The 17,267-nt window shown below is 33.8% G+C and overlaps 2 protein-coding genes across 5 annotated transcripts in view; both read left to right on the top strand.

Moving 5' to 3' along the window:
- LOC119829681 (glycerol-3-phosphate dehydrogenase, mitochondrial) overlaps positions 1 to 11,088 on the top strand; it is a 13,494-nt gene extending 2,406 nt beyond the window's left edge. Inside the window, exons 2-16 of the mRNA XM_038352312.1 lie at positions 2,096 to 2,191; positions 2,427 to 2,595; positions 2,696 to 2,918; positions 3,369 to 3,532; positions 3,657 to 3,790; positions 4,298 to 4,455; positions 5,222 to 5,415; positions 6,336 to 6,530; positions 6,906 to 7,027; positions 7,336 to 7,472; positions 7,795 to 7,948; positions 8,140 to 8,328; positions 9,140 to 9,238; positions 10,141 to 10,300; positions 11,039 to 11,088. Of these exons, the coding sequence (XP_038208240.1) occupies positions 2,099 to 2,191; positions 2,427 to 2,595; positions 2,696 to 2,918; positions 3,369 to 3,532; positions 3,657 to 3,790; positions 4,298 to 4,455; positions 5,222 to 5,415; positions 6,336 to 6,530; positions 6,906 to 7,027; positions 7,336 to 7,472; positions 7,795 to 7,948; positions 8,140 to 8,328; positions 9,140 to 9,238; positions 10,141 to 10,275 (2,166 nt within the window). The 5' untranslated portion in view covers positions 2,096 to 2,098 and the 3' untranslated portion in view covers positions 10,276 to 10,300; positions 11,039 to 11,088. The remainder of the gene's footprint in view (positions 1 to 2,095; positions 2,192 to 2,426; positions 2,596 to 2,695; positions 2,919 to 3,368; positions 3,533 to 3,656; positions 3,791 to 4,297; positions 4,456 to 5,221; positions 5,416 to 6,335; positions 6,531 to 6,905; positions 7,028 to 7,335; positions 7,473 to 7,794; positions 7,949 to 8,139; positions 8,329 to 9,139; positions 9,239 to 10,140; positions 10,301 to 11,038) is intronic.
- A 4,545-nt stretch (positions 11,089 to 15,633) lies between these two features.
- The window catches only part of LOC119830918 (transcription factor Sp3-like), a 15,613-nt gene continuing 13,979 nt past the window's right edge, over positions 15,634 to 17,267 (top strand). For 3 of the 4 annotated variants that reach the window (XM_038354133.1, XM_038354125.1, XM_038354110.1), the window contains exon 1: positions 15,634 to 15,777. In XM_038354133.1, the coding sequence (XP_038210061.1) occupies positions 15,718 to 15,777 (60 nt within the window). In that variant the 5' untranslated portion in view covers positions 15,634 to 15,717. Of the gene's footprint in view, positions 15,778 to 15,838; positions 15,984 to 17,267 lie in introns of those variants that run through there. The other variant, XM_038354118.1, reaches the window with a different exon arrangement.

Genomic DNA, 17,267 nt, shown 5'->3' with positions numbered 1-17,267 from the left:
TAGTAGGTATCTATTAAATAGAAAAAAAAAACAATTGTAAAGCAATACTTATACAACAAAATATTTTTTTTTTCCAAATAAAATTATTTTCTTTGAAATGATAAGCATAACAGGATGAATACAATTCTTTAGCGTATTTAGAAGTAAATTAAAACCATTTTTTATTATTCCTTTATTGAAAATTACTTATTTTACTAAATCATCATAATATGAACCATAAGCTACCAACGTTTCAAAGACGATTTCTATAAACCGGTCTATTCTATATTCTTATTTATAGACGTCGGACGATGATGTACTTTTTTTGTTTAAAACTTATTTTATATTTAATCATTAAGTATTAAGTATGTGTGAACAGCCAGAATTTATTAGATTTTTCGTATCTTTTTACGATGTTAACATTAACGACTGATCAGTGTAATCGAATTAATAATCCACCACATAAATTATACCGACCAATACATCGGGCAGATAACAATGGATAAGAAGATTTGGACTCGTTAAGAGTATGATTTCGACATACAAAAGGTAGAAAGTGTTTGGTATTTGGCAGCTATCCAAGTACAAACAATACAGCGTAATACCTTCGTAGGTAGATATATAGTCAAGAACATATTGTAAATATAGGCCTGAATATTTTGTACCTGCGCTGTACCTCAAGTACATATTTAAAACATCTTTTGTATCGTTGGCACTCAGTACTTCAAAGAATAAGTAACTACTAAGTATTTATTGTCAAATTATTTCTGCATACGTTTATAATATTGTGTAAATATTCTCTTACTATTTACCCAGATTCTTTTATACGTAAATTTACTAAATTATGGAAGTATAACATACTAAAATTCAATAATTTAAAGATTGTGCATTAAATATCTAAATGATACTCGTTTTATGTTAAAAAATAAATCATGATGAGAAAAGAAATTAAAGCTGAGTTTATAGATTTTAACAATAGCTTTCATAGCATTCGGGTCTTTGTACCGATGCAGATGTCTGGCATATGTAACTAACACCTCCTCCGCAGATGTAGTCATTGTATAATGGGGAATCTCAGAGCATGTTTTGTGTTTTTTGTTTTTTGTTGATACACCTAGGCGATTCATTAATATGTCCTACTGATAAGATACATACAATTATACATAAACATAGTACCAAGACGTGCACCAAGAAATAGGCTTATGTAGTAACTATGATATAGTGATACTCATTTTTAATGAATTCAATCTTAATATTCTCTATGGGTACATAAATTGTTCTCCCGTTATTTATTATTATAATGTTTTGATATTTTACTAATAACTAGATTGTGCTTTAAACAGATGTTCCCGTAAACGGAGGAGCTTCTCAAATGAACTGATTTTTTTTTGTTTTGTTCCTTGCTATCTTCGTTAGTTTAAACACGATTGTGGTAATTATTTTTATGTTTGATAAGAAATTGTTGTCATTTGATCCCATATTTCAATCTGGAGTGGTACCGCCCTCTCCAAATTACTTTAACTTATTCATGTCGGATAGGTACTTCGATGAAATTATCAATATTTAATTTTTTTTCTTTACTATATCTGTTATTTTTGTGAAGCTCATATTCGAATACTTCAAAATACCTAAACGAGTAGCTAACAAAGGAAAGTACCTATTATGTTACATGAGATTCCGTTAAATCGACACACGTATCGTATTCACTATTCACAACATAGTTATGTTCTCATATCAGCTCTTCCTATGAATATAACTAACCCTAAAATCATGCCACCATCCCTGATGCATCGTCACCTTATCGCGTCTGTTGCTGGAACGGTGGACAATAGAATTAGATTTAGTTAGTCTTAAGAGAATAGTGTATTCAAATACACATGTATAATAAATAATAGCCGTAAAATCCGAATTAAAAGTTTCTTTTCAAATCAATCGGCAACCGCTCCCGAAAGTTGTCTAAGTACCCGTCAATAAATAAGTTTATTCTGATAAATGAATAAGTATATATGAAAAAAAAAACATGTATATAAATAGGTGGATAGTCTTCACTCTTTTAAAATATTCCAACCTAATTTAAGAGACTCCTCATATATATGAAGTTTTTGAACATTTCCAGACAATGTCACGAAGAAGGTTACTTGTTGGATGTACGGCGGGATTGACGGGTGCAGTTCTTGCATCATGGGCACTGTCAGCAGACGATTCTCCCGCGGTATGATATTTGACTTTTGCGTAACATACCTAAATATTACATATTGAGCTCTTGAGATTTGGGACAAAAGTTTCAAAATATGGCATTGACTATGGATCAAACTATTCATATTCGTAAACCAGTTTTTGCTCGTAAATCGTAAACAATTTTAACGTAATAATTTTTTTTATCTTTTTTTTATGCAATAAAAAGTTTGTTTATCGTATACTATTTTAAATCACTATCGTACTCTCAGCATTGGTACAAGCCTGCAACAGTATCAGCAAAAACAGAACGCAAGAAGCGCCCTCTGCCATCGCGGACGGACCAAATCAAAAATCTTCAAGCGGGTCATACTTATGACATCCTCATTATTGGAGGTGGTGCTACTGGGGCTGGGTGCGCCCTGGATGCTACAACACGAGGTATACAATTAACCTAAAATTGTATCTAATTAAATCTGTACAACACTTGATTCGTAAACTACTATTTCTATTTTACTCTTTTATTTCCTAACGTTTCCAGGCCTCCGAACGGCGTTAGTAGAGTCCGATGACTTCGCCAGTGGAACATCCAGCAGAAGCACAAAGCTGATCCACGGTGGAGTGCGATACTTACAGAAGGCGATAATGCAGCTCGACTATGAGCAGTACAAAATGGTCAAAGAGGCGTTACACGAACGTGCTAACATGCTGGAAGTGGCCCCACATCTGACGAGACCTTTGCCCATCTTACTACCAGTATATAAGTAAGCCGTTAATGAACAACATGATTTAACTTTTGCCTCTTTACCTACCACGACCTTACTTTGATGCAATGATTCAATTACTCAGCATAAATTTTATCAGCTGATGTAATTTGATATTATGTTAGGAAATATAACTGAATTAGGTAATGAGCAAACTGATATATTTAGTAACTGACTCATTGTAGTTTCATCATTATGTATATCTGATATAATTATCAGATCAAACCGAAAATATTAAGGAAAATTGAGCAACGACACAATATTCAACAGATAGAATATTCTCTCAACGCGGTTCATAACGAAGATTTGGATGTAATGAGTTTTCCGTAAACTTAACAATAAGCAGTTATATATAATTATTATATAGGGTGTAGTGTCCTTACCTTAGCCTAATATTCCGATTAACAGTGTCCCCTTGACTGCTTTACAATTATGTATATTTTATTGTAGATGGTGGCAAGTACCCTATTACTGGTTCGGTATCAAAATGTACGATATAGTTGCGGGAGACAGAAACTTGAAAAGCTCATATTATTTATCCAAAAAGAACACTCTAGAACTGTTCCCCATGTTAAAGTCGGACAATTTGTGCGGAGGCATCGTATATTATGATGGTAATATATTTTATGATAATAATAAATAATAAATAAATGGATTAACTCCCAAAGTATTTCAATAAAGTTTGCGATGTTGTACAAAAAATATGCGACTTATAATTTACTGTATTTATTACTAAAGGTCAGCAAGACGACGCTCGAATGAATTTAGCTATAGCGTTGACTGCAGCGAGGCATGGCGCAACAATCGCAAATCATGTCCGCGTTCTGAAATTGCACAAAACGGCGGGAAAATTGAGCGGGGCCAGAGTTCGGGTGAGTAAAAAGATTTTGATGTAATGCACCATCTTATGGGAATCTCTTTTTTAATATAATAAACTCACCACTGAGCCAATTTGAAAGAATTTTGGTACAAAGATAGTCTGAGATAATATAATAGATAGTGATTCCCACAGAAACTCAAACAATGCGAGGATATCTCCGGGACTGTCTTTATTTTGTTTTGACACGTGGGCGAAGCTACGACAGCTAGTTGTATACTATAATTAAAACCAAGTGAATAAAAAGATATGTTATTGATAGATTTAATTGTGGGAGATTTATATATATTTCTCAATAATAGATATATCAGATAATTAATTATTAATTGGTTATAAGTAGTATACTAGACTAGAATCACGAGCAAATCGTTATATAATTGCTGTCATGATATCGTTATGACTCACTTTTGCTTATTAAAACAAAAAAAAAACACACACACAGCGCTTATTAATTAGTATAAATATTATCACCATTTATTTATATATATTTTTTTTTCCATAGGATGAGCTTACAGGAAAAGAGTGGGATGTAAAAGCTAAAAGCATCATCAATGCAACTGGACCCTTCACGGATTCTATCAGAAAGATGGATGACCAAACTATCAAAGAGATTTGCTGTCCATCATCTGGCGTGCATATTGTATTGCCTGGATATTATAGGTATAAACTAACCATAATTTTTATATAATTTGCTACTTTATGGTTATATAAGTTTTTTTTATATCCAGGAACTTTGATCCGTAAACTAAAGAGGAAAAATTAAAGTCGTCCCTTTTTCGTTGACTAATAGTTTATGTTTTTAAGTAGGTATATTTTTTTGGTGTTCATATGGGATAAATAGATAAATTCATGAATATTGTATTGACAACGATCCGTGATAAGTGTACAAAGATTGGAATGTATCTGTCAGTTTGAAACAGATTATCTATTATAAAGGAGTCAACATACAGATAAAGCAAATAAAAGCGTGTTAATAAAAATGGTCACAATACATGGTTCCAATCGCGCAATCCACACATTTAACCAGATGACGAGATTTACACAGTAATACAATAAATTAACATATGAAATGACATATATCAATATGAATAAATATAATATTCGTGACAATTTCTAAGTGAAACATGAGACTTCCTCATGGAAGTCGTAAGTACTGAGTACAACTTATTTTCATGGCCCTTACTAAACATACCAAGATGTTCAAAAAATATTTGCATTCTAATTAGCATCGATAAATTTGACGCAATCGAAACCTTTTTGAGTGTGATTAACGACAACAAATTTTTGTGATAGTGTTTTTCTAGTTTTCTGGGCTGAAAGCTCTAGATATCATGTATTAAAGGGTGGATATGATATGGGGGGGATATGATATCCTATATCGATGTTCGTATATCGGCTAGTTCTAAAATAGAGTTGGTAATTCCAGCCCCGAGCATATGGGTCTTCTAGATCCTTCAACGTCAGATGGTCGCGTGATCTTCTTCTTGCCGTGGCTGAAGGGAACCATCGCCGGTACCACTGACCTGCCCTGTGAGGTCACCCACAACCCCAAACCTACAGAAGACGAGATCCAGTTCATCCTTACTGAAGTCAGAAATTATCTTAATCCTGATGTTGAAGGTAGGATTTAAACAATTTTTATTATTATGCTTAACATCCTACTTATATTATAAATGCGAAAGTTTGTAAGAATGTGTGTGTGTTTGTTGCTCTTTCCCGCAAAAACTACTAAACCGATTGCAATGAAATTTGGTACGTAGACAGCTGGACAACTGGAATAACATATAGGCAACTGACTGAACCGATATTCCTACGGGATACGGACTTACGCGGGTGAAACCGCGGGGCGCAGCTAGTTATGTATAAAAAGAATTAATCTTTTTGAACTATATGGTCAAGAAAATCTTGTTAAAAATATTTTATCTACGAACTCAGTCTCTCACTTATCATCATCATCAGCCCATATATGTTCCCACTGCTGGGACATAGGCCTCCTATGAGGGTTCAGGCCATAATCCACCACGCTGGCAAAGTGCGGGTTGGCAGATGTCACATGTCGTCGAACTTTTAATTCTTGGACATGCCGGTTTCCTCACGATGTTTTCCTTCACCGTTTAAGCAGTGGTGATGTTATCCACATGCGCAGATAAATTGAAAAATCAATTTATTTACTGCACGCTCGCCCAGTCTCGAACCCCGACTTATCGATTTTGAAGTCCGAGATTCTCACCACTGAGCCACCACTGCTTATACTAGGTGTTTGCTCTCACTTATACTAGGTTTTAATCATCCGTGTTTTATGATCTACCAACTACACGCCCCGGCACCGCTCGGATAGCCATTTATCGTAATTGAAATATTATATAAACAATTGGATGTGCAAATTTGATTAAAATCGGTAGAATAGTTCAGGAGTCCATCAGGGACAAACAATTTGAACCGTAATTTATATATATTAAGATGATATTTAATGGATCTAACGAGCTGACTAATTTGATTTCTATAAAGTTTGTCTCTATTATACTAACTCTCCCACCCAGTCCGTCGCGGCGACGTGCTATCTGCGTGGTCTGGTATCAGACCGCTAGTGTCGGACCCCAACAAGCCAGACACGCAATCGCTCGCCCGTAACCACATCGTGCACGTGTCGCCGTCTGGTCTGGTCACCATCGCCGGCGGCAAGTGGACCACCTATCGCGCTATGGCCGCTGAGACTGTGGACGCAGCTATTGAGAGTGAGTATATGTGTGTATAAAAGAGCAAGGAATCGTGAAAATCTAAATGTAATTATAGATATTATAAATTTTAGATTACTCTGCAAGGGTCTTGCAGTTATTAAAAATATTTAAAAATGATAAATATGTTTATGATTAAAAAACTGTGTTTGACACACAGTTACAAACCAAACTTGTTACAAACCAATAAAGATTATACTCGTTATAATATGCACTATTATTATTAGCTAGATACAATAAGTAAATTATATTTTTAAAAACATATTTTTCATAAATTTTTATTAACACCTTTTAATGTGAAGTATAGGATAAATACACTTTTTTATTTATACATTAAATTATACTGCAATTGTTATAGAGTTCATTTTCTTAAAGGTGCTAGCTTGAAGCCTCTCTTCCGTGAATGCCAGACTGATGGATTCTTAATTGAGGGTGCCCACGGTTGGACTCCCACTATGTATATCCGACTTGTACAAGATTTCGGCCTTGAAATGGAGGTAAGATATGGTTAATACATTTAAACTGTATTCTCTTAAATATAGAGTAATTTTTTTTAATTAGGAACATTCTGGACTATTCCGATCCAAATCGAGTTCGTTTAACACATCCCACATTTTTATATTGATATTAAATGTAATATATTCATATTATCAATAAAAACGAAACAAGAGTTTAAAAATGTATTTTTTGTTTGAATAAATAGTTTAGGAGATAGACGCATCTAAAGTCATAAAAAATGTTATCCATCCAGTCGTGGGTGGAAAGCTAGTATTATATATTTCTAAACATATCTTTATTATTTCAGGTCGCACATCATTTGGCTAAATCCTATGGAGATCGTGCGTTTGCTGTTGCAAAAATGGCAGCAATGACAGGCCAAAGGTGGCCAGTTATTGGCAAGAAAGTTCACCCTGAGTTCCCCTACATTGATGCTGAAATTAGGTAAGAGTACGAGTAGAAAAGGAGAAATTTATGGTTTTGGTGCATGGGAACGAGCAGATGCATAGATTTTATCTACTTAGTGGTGAAACTGTTTAGCAGGTGTATTCTACCTAATAAAAACGTTCCAAAATGAATTGACCCGCGGTTTAACTTGGTTCATATAAACTAAAGTGTCTACTCCATTCTCATAGTCATAACGAAAGTCGGACGTACGTACAAACGACGGACGAACGACGGACTTCAGTAGCCCGTAAACAAGTTAAATGACAGAATAACGATGAAGGTAGACAGTTCCAATTTTAATTTTAAAATTATCTTCTAGGTATGGTGTCCGCGAATACGCCTGCACGGCAATCGACATGATCGCCCGCCGGCTGCGTCTCGCCTTCCTCAACGTACAAGCAGCTGCTGAAGCTTTGCCCACCATTGTGGACATCATGGCGGAGGAGCTCAAGTGGAATGAGGCTGAGAAACAGGTGATTGGCTAAAATTTTTGAAGCTTTTTTGATACATTGTCCAAAACTATATAATGAGCTTTTTGGGTTATACTAATGACGGCATCATATTGGTAAATTGGATGCTGCTATTTTAATTTTAGTATTTAAGTAGTAACAATGCTTTCCTTATTATTCAGAAAAACCTTTTCATGAACCTATCATATTTCCAGCGACAAATCAAAATGGCGCAAGATTTCCTGGCAAACGAGATGGGCCAGATGGTGAACAGGGCCAGCCGCGACAAGATCCCGATCAACCTAAGCAAGGACGAGATCCAGACTTACATCAAACGGTTCCAAATTATCGACAAAGACAAGAAAGGATATGTCTCTATTAATGATATTAGGAGAAGTCTTAAGGTATCGCAGAGAATCGAGTCTTGAGTGTTACATTTTAAATGCAAAGTAGAATTTGCATTTAAAATGTAATTATATAACACTTAAGACTTTTATTTCTACTTTAATTTCTGCTTTGTTCTCTTAAAATGATAAGCTGGATTTATTAGTCCTAACCTAAACTGTGTTGTGTTATCTTATATTTATTAAATATAACAATGATCTATGATGGTATGAAAGGAACAGAAGGTTCTTTTAATTAAAAATTGGAGACCGAAGGAAGAACCTTTAACTTTAAAAACAAAGTTTTGGCAACAATCAAGCTATCACCAGTTTGTAAAACTGTGTTCAGTAAATTGTACAAACATGAATTTTATATAACTTTTCTAACGAAAAATTTTAGAGTATGGGAGTGAAACCATCGGACGCTGAAATAAGTGCAATTTTATCAGAAATTGACGTCACATATCACGGCCAATTGGAAATACAAGATTATCTTCAGGTAGAAATATAGCACAAATGTCCGTCATCATGGAGGGATCAGGATTTATAAGCCGTGTTTAGAATTAGATATGCTTGGGATGGGATAAATATGGTTTTGATGTTCTAGAAATGTGTATTTAAAAAAAGGAATTTAGGGTTGAAACTTCTAAGTAATTATTAAATTTTATTTTTTTAGCCTATGGTCGAGAAAATATTCCATATTCAAAATGTAATCTACATTTCTAGAACAAATCGAAATATGGTATATATGTATGATTTGAATTCTATTCAAATCGAACATATCACTTTGTGTTGTCCATGCTTTGTATGAACGTCGGAGCTTATTTCACAGAACTACGGCGAGGAAGTTACCGGAGAGCAATTGCACGAAATATTGCGAGAAATCGACACTAACATGAACGGACAAGTCGAACTCGACGAATATCTGCAGGTTCATATCACATAGTTTAATGACCTGATCTTTATTTACCTATATACTAATACCTCTTTTATTTAATGTGACATTAAATACACAGTTAATCATAAATAAAGAATTGTAAATTGCGGCTAAACTAAGGTTTCCTCGCCACATTGTTTGTCTTTTTTTCATAACTTAAGAAAGGATAGGAGGAAATGAGGAGAAGCAATTTATATTTTTTTTTACTGGTAACACGCATATGACCTAAGAATTATACGCATACTCTTGAGTATTTTGGATTACATTTCCATTGACCACATAAATGAACCTCGTCTTCAATCCAGAACATCCTTTCCAAAGTTTCTTCTTAAAAAACACATAACCACAAAATAGAAGCATGTCGATAACATTGAAAAGCAACGGTGTTTTGTTTGTGCATGGATTTAATTAACACGCTTATTTTAAACTTATGATTAGATTGCTTGCTTACTAACAAAATGTCTAACCCTATTTAAAACCTTTAGCTCTTAATTATCCACAATCGAATATTAATCAATTCAATGTGATAGCGAATTCAATATTCTATGAATATCACTAGATGAATATATAATTAATAATGATAATAACAATAAATAAAGACTGTTGAAAAAAAAACAAAAGATTGTTGATTTTAGTTAAATTATTATTATTTATTTTTATGTATGAGTTACTTCTATATCCTTAAATTATTACCACATATTAGAGTATTATTTATTATTTATACTTGAATACAAGTTAATTAATTGTTACTTAATATGTACCAATACAGTAAATTGAAATATTAAGCCAACCAAATCACAAATAACTTAAAATATACTATGAATAACGTAAATAGAAATCCTTAAAAAGAATACACATGAATTTACCTATATCAATAAAAATACTTGATCTATCAGATGATGTCGGCCATCAAATCTGGTCACGTGTCGTATTCCCGGTTCGCGAGGATGGCTGAAATGGAGGAAGAGCATCACGAGAAGGAAATGCTTAAGAAACAAATCAGCGTTGAGAGGAGCGGCGGTGGCTTGTAGACATAAGTCTACAAAATCTTTGCAGGTAATTATGATATGTGCTTTATGTATAAAGCCCTGGATTCGTAGTAAATAAATGTTAAGTAACTGAGTTGAAGAGTTGCTGTCAACATCTTGCTGGCAGAACTGCGTGTTGCAGAATTGATAATGTTTGAAAAGATCTCACTCAAAGAGCACCAACACATAAACAAAGTTTCCATTAAAATTGTTGATCAGCTGTTGCTCAACAAATGTTTACCAAGCATACAAGGCTTTATAATGCAGGTCATGTTAAGAATATATATACCATAGTAAGAGTAGAATACAACATCACCATTCCTCGAATCGTTGAAAGAAAACAAATCGTGAGGACACAAGCATGTTCTCAAAAGATTGACGAATTGTGGCCTGAACCCTCATAGGAGTTCTATGTCCCAGCACTGGGAATATAATATATGGGCTTATAATGATGATCTACAGATCATTATTATCATGTTGTGTACAACACACAATATCAAATTTTATTGCTTCCTTCAAATTTACGGTTAATAATTTGTTATGAAATTTAATTTTTATTAAAATTTGGATAATTTTATACTAGCGCCATCTATTGCTTTTCCGTTAAATTACGATTGGATGTTGTTTATAAGACATGTAAGTTAAGGCTTACACAGAAAAAATGCCACTAATCGTTAATAGAGGTCTCTGAAACTAAAATAAATTTGTATCAGTATTTCATTCTCACATAATATTATTCTTAACATTATTATTTTTATTGTTGCAGATAGCAAAGTTAACAACACATCGAGTAAGATTTTATTGAATAGACATTTCTCCAAAAGTATTAATATAAATCAGAATTAGTATACCTTCCCTTTAATATTCACTTTATAAATTTTGCAATGTTATTTTGTGTAGGTATGATTTTAAATCTTGTTTTATAAATTCTTATTAAATAGACATTATGTATTAAATGTAGCAATAGTACATAATTTGTAAATTATACTTTATGTTAGTTTTTGAATTTTTTTTTCAAATAGAGGTTATTGATAAAATCGCAGAAAAACGCTTAATATAATTATTGATCAAAGATCACTATATTTTAAGTTACAAAATCACAAAAGTGTATGCAATATTTGAACTTCACTACCTACCTATTTATTTTTCACGTTAGTATCATTATTACATTACTTATGACCCACCTACAAAGAATAATGAAGAATATCTGCAATTGTTAACATCGTTTGTTTTTCAAAGTTTTACACATATTTAATGTTAGAATTATATTTGTTAAAGACATTTTTCGAATACCATTAATGCAATAAAAGTATTACAAAACGAAGTTATTTGTTTTATTAATTATAACCCAACCTCACTTAATAAAACTTCAAAGAACTACAGTATACTAGATAAAAAATTGGAAGTGTTTATTAGTTATGTTTGCAGTTTGCACTTAGCAAGATGGACCATGGATGATGAACCGGAAGTTAAGCTGAATGAGTGAATGATATATGCATAGGGATGTGTTAGTGCAACGAATATAATAAATCTATGACCAAAATTATAAAATTCCTAGATTTTGATATCATTTTAAATCAACTGATTATTATTAAGTATACCAAAGTACGAAAGCACACTTGGATATAAAATAATAGAAGAAAATTTGGTGGGAAAAGTTGTTGTTATTCCGGATGTAGGGCGGTGGATACGCCCCCGTGGGCCGCTTTCGGGCGGTGGGTGGTCGCTCTACCGTGTGTTTATGAATTTTTCAAACGCGGGAAACAAGGGTGTCTGCCACTTAAGTGTTCTTGACAGATGAGGACTGAAAGGAATTAATTGGTTATTTTGAATTGACTAATGATTTCACATACGTCTAGGTTGGCACACGATCTATTTGTAGATGTATGTTGTCCTAAGCATGAATAACTTTATTTTGAAGGTCATAAACATCTACATAAAGAAATAAACATCACAATACTCCTGTATCTTGGACTATTCACTTTTCTGCAATTACGATAGTCCTTTGAGCCACTAATGGTATATTTCCCTTAAAAATATAGAAAATTTACATTCATATAAAAATAATGGTTTGAAGTTTAATCATAATGTTCTAGCTAGACTCGTATCAATAAACATATTCTGATGTAATAATATTAGAGTTTTAAATGCTCGGGACTATAATCTCACTAATATTATGTCTCAACATTAACTTTGTTATAAAACAATGCATTCCTTGCATTGCCTTTTATGTAAACTTATTGAATAGTTTATTATAATGTTATAGTGATCTGGTTTACTATAAGTCAATTCAAATTTGTCAAGTTCGTGTTTAATTTAGAACTAAGGGTTGGCTCGAAAAAGATTGAGTCAGAGCCGATGGATGTTGTACAGTATAGTTATTGGTCCTCGTCACAAGGGTTCATAGGTACAAATCTATGATTGATGTTAGTAGCTAATGTGATAATTAGTGTGATGCAATGTCTCGAGAGCAAGGGCGTGTCGGGAGGGGGCGGGTGGCGCGGTCCGGCCCGCCCACGCACTCTTCCGCTTCCGATCGTCTCAGCTGTATCCAGCAGGTCAGGTTACCTTCCTGCTTGAAGCGAAACCTTATCCTATAATGCGCCATTCATCTAGAAGAGTAGCTCTACTTATCCTCAAAATACAGCCAGGAAACGTGTCCTTATGAAGCACACATGATGATGATATTTAGACACATGTAAGTAAGTACATATATTTAGTTACGGACCAATCATGAAGTAATGGAAGATGAAGGAACACAAATTTTATATCAAGAATGTCAGTTTTGTATCTGTAGACCAAATTTTTAATACTTTTTAAAATTTATTTTCATGGGAGCGTTTAATAAAACACGAGTATAACAAAATCTAGTATTCGACTTCAACCTCCAAAATATGTCATACTTTAGGAAACAGTAGTTCCAAAATGTGGAGGATGGGCTAAATATGGTGAGACTTAAGGACAGCACTGCCTAAACGATCCTCCCCCCACTTCCTATGTAACGCCTATTTTAGTTTGTACCTTACATATTACAGTAATCTTAATATTAAACAAAACTGTAATGTGTAGTTTTAAGTTCATCAAAATTTGCCTTAACTTATTCAAGTATCCACTATATACTTCGACGGACTAATAAAAGACTTACAGTTGGAACAACGAAACAAAAATGAATACACGTAACTATAAATACCACATATATACATTTCAAGAATAGTGGTAATTTTTTTTTTTGAAAAATGTACAATTAAGTATCAAAATGCAGTGGTTATTTCAAAACAATAAATTATTTATTGTACTTTAAATTCTTTGTACTACGGATTTAAAATTGGAAATAGAGGAAGCATCTTAAATTCGCCCAGAAGAAACGGAACCGGTTTCGTTTAAAGGTACGAATAATACTTTGCATTATAATAAGAAAGTATACTTATTTATTAACACAAACCCAAACTGTGCACCTGAGTATTTACTGATTAAAACTTAATAACAATTCTTTAATCAGGAGACCATAGACTCGATATTTCCCCTACAGTTATCATCAGAATTTTCTCCTCTTTATATCGCCAAGCAATATAAAGGCCATTGCAGTTATTCTTTAATGACGAATTTCAATACGTTCTTTCGTTTTTCAATCTACATTCACTTTGCAAACACGGCGTCTACGTAGCACTCGAACATGACCACCTTGGCGGGAAGCGATTAATTTGATTACGACTTGTATTGAGGGTTATGCGATACACGTAGTACATTATCATACTTTAATGTCATCGTAAGTCTGATTCATTAACTTGAATTGCATAAGGGCTCTATACATCGATTAAAAAAACTGATGATAAACACATTTTTGGAATTTAACTACTATCGAATGTGTAATACTTTCAAATACTTAGGTAAATATTTACTTGAAATTATTAATAACAATATACGACTTAGAGAATTGTTATATGAGAATATGTTAATGGAAGAGAAATATGTAGTATATTTTGCCAGTAAGGACAATATTAAGGATCTATTTATTTATTTGAAATTTTTTTTTTATTTATTTTGATTTGAAAACGGTCTCTACACTTTTCTTTCCAAAATTCAAATGGAACGTGGTTAAGAAATCAGGACACCGTTGGGTGTGAGCTGTGCAAAACAATGCGATGATTTCATCACTACTGTTCGTCTATTAATTAAGTATACGCAAACACTATCACGTCACTCGACTACCGCATGCCACGCCAAGGTACACCCATAATAGAGTTATTCATTTGTCAATAATGACGTAAAATCAATTCCACTAGCGTCCCAATATAAACTGTATGTGTTCTGCGTTAGAGTTCCGTTTTACATGCTGCGATGGATACATTTATTTTCCTCAGAAATACGTGATCCACTTTTTGTGTAGATCAAATATTGAGCTTTATCTCAAGGCAATAAAGTTAAAATTTATTTAGCGATATGTGCGATAATTAAGTCCGGGATACATGCTCTCACGGGGCGGCTGCTCATTCGTGCATAATGGACTTGGGGCTACAGCAACAGACGCTTGACAAAACGTGGAACGACTTTCACTTTCATTTTAAGGCTGCTTGAACTACTAAATATTACTGTCTTAAATGGAGAAATGTTGCAATGAGATATTGGTGAATACTTATTTAGATGACACAGAAAACATAAAAATACAAACCATTGATTAAATCATTAACATTTATAAAGATATTTAGTCTTTATTTGTCACGCATAGACGTCAACTTCTTTTTTAATCGACAATTTATATCAGATTTATTGTATATTGTAATACCAAATAACAGCATAAATTCACTGCATGAGAGAATTCTGTATGCAGTACTCTGCGATAAGTACAAGTGTTATTATTTGATTTATGACTGGAATCTCATTTGATTAAGGACAATGCCACGCTAAATAATGCAACCCGCGCACCAAAAACATGACATGTGTGCATTTTTTGCCCGCCCAAGGAGGCCGCGGGCGCGAGGTTATACACCCATTATTACGTCCTTCCTACTTTCAATTATTATTATCGGGCGGCGGCGGCACCGCACCCGCGACGGGGAGGAGAAGAGAGGCGCAGCTGCTGCCTACCAATAATCAAGACCTGTCTCTAATAGAACGAGATAGCGATACTGGCCTTTATATCGTTTTTAGTAATTCAAACAATAGTATAAAAATGTAAAGTATTTTCAATTAAAGACAGAGTTACTTTATAAACTTTATAGTCATAATGCAGTTTCGTTATCTCTTTACTCGGTTCCATAGTGATACAAACAAAGTTAAAACTTGGAAATTACGAACGCGATAGGAGGCGGTTCTCCGAATACAACCGACGCCGATCGTTGCCTTTCGTCACTAGTTCGCTCGCCGCAGCTTGGCGGCCGGTCGTGAGAATGGTGCGTTTCTTAAGTGAACAAAGAAATTTAATCGTTTTTAAGTTGAAAGTAGATAATGTCTTCTGAGCCTACTAAAGTGGAGGTGGAATACATTAGTGAGGATAAAATCATAAAGGTAAATATTTAAAAGTGAAAGGATTCGGTGTTATTGTGTAACACATTGGACGCTAGCGGGCAGCGGTCTCGTATGTCGTTCAGTGCAGGGGGAGGGCGGGGCGAGTGCAGCCCCGGCCGTGTGGGTCTCGCCAGGCCACACGCAGGAGGTTGTGACCGCTTTGTGTGCGACTCCCTTACCGAAATACTGTTAGCAACGTCCTCGTGGTAACTTTATCACTTTTATGTCTAATGCATCATTAATGACTAAACATCTGTAGATACCTTATTACACCTTAAAATAGATATAAATGCTGCATAGCAATTGTATTATCCACAAGCATTCTAACAATCATGCTTCCGACTTTATCAAATACATAAAACCGTAATCATAAAGCCATAGTCTCAAACTTAAATGACACATTTCAATTGTGATTCTCATTTCTAACCTAGTTATAAGTGCGTAAAAATCAAAGTCACGCGATCTAAGGTGGGTGGATCAAAGGGCGGCGGCGGCCTTGAATGCGACGACTCCCGGCTCCCGGCACTTGTTAGGAAAAGGCGTGTCGACTGTAACTACATAGTTGTTACAAATACTTTCCTCACTGTTTTCAGAAAGTTGGATGACATGTTTACTCGTGCCTCTTCGGTGCACTGTATGCAATTTAATGTCCGTCTAAGATAATAAACATTACCTTTATAAGATACCATTTTTAACGAGTGAGGCTTATTTTGCAAGTAATTACTAAATCGCTTACGTACATTTACACTGCACATAAACATCAAATTGTTGATGAAGTAATTTGTTGAACGTAATAATTATTATTAACTAATCGTTAAATTTCGAATCTACAATCCATTCGTTCAATTTATATCAGACGTAACATCCCTATTTTTTTTAAGTTTGGCATGACATGATGTGATTTCTCATGACAGAACATAACAATTTAGACCTACCTTTATAATTTAGTCTATTAATTTTTTTAAATAGCCTTGAATATTTTAGCCTGATAATTGTGCACCCTTTAAAAGAAAGTTTTTGTGTGAAGGATATTCAGTTTCAAATAATGCTAACGTATGGTGTGGTAATGTCAAACGTCAATATGCTAAGTATTTTATAAACATTTAAAAAATGTATGTTTAATAACTTACATTTATTGTTTCCTGTGCTATAAGTTCATTTTAGTAAATAAGTCTAAAGTTGCTTTGATTTTGGAATTAATAATAAATAAGCAAAACTTTCGACATCGTAATTGACTGAATCAATCAGCGCTCCTTTTTTCGCGCCATATCTATTATCCATTCAAAATAATAAAAAAAATTTCTAGTCAAATGTTGATACTATTCTACAAATTATTGTTGAGTGTGGGTGAAAGTACAAGATTGTAAAACAATTGAAAATATTAGATATTGTGATCTATCTAAATGGCAAAATAAATATTCATATTATAATCTCAGAATTGTAGTTCCTACAAAACTTCACACCAAGATAAGACATCTGCTATCAGTATG

This window comes from Zerene cesonia, chromosome 1 (genome assembly GCF_012273895.1).
Source record: "Zerene cesonia ecotype Mississippi chromosome 1, Zerene_cesonia_1.1, whole genome shotgun sequence".
NCBI lineage: Eukaryota > Metazoa > Arthropoda > Insecta > Lepidoptera > Pieridae > Zerene > Zerene cesonia.
Note: the sequence above shows the minus strand (reverse complement) of the source record. Positions and strands in the feature narration are given on the sequence as shown.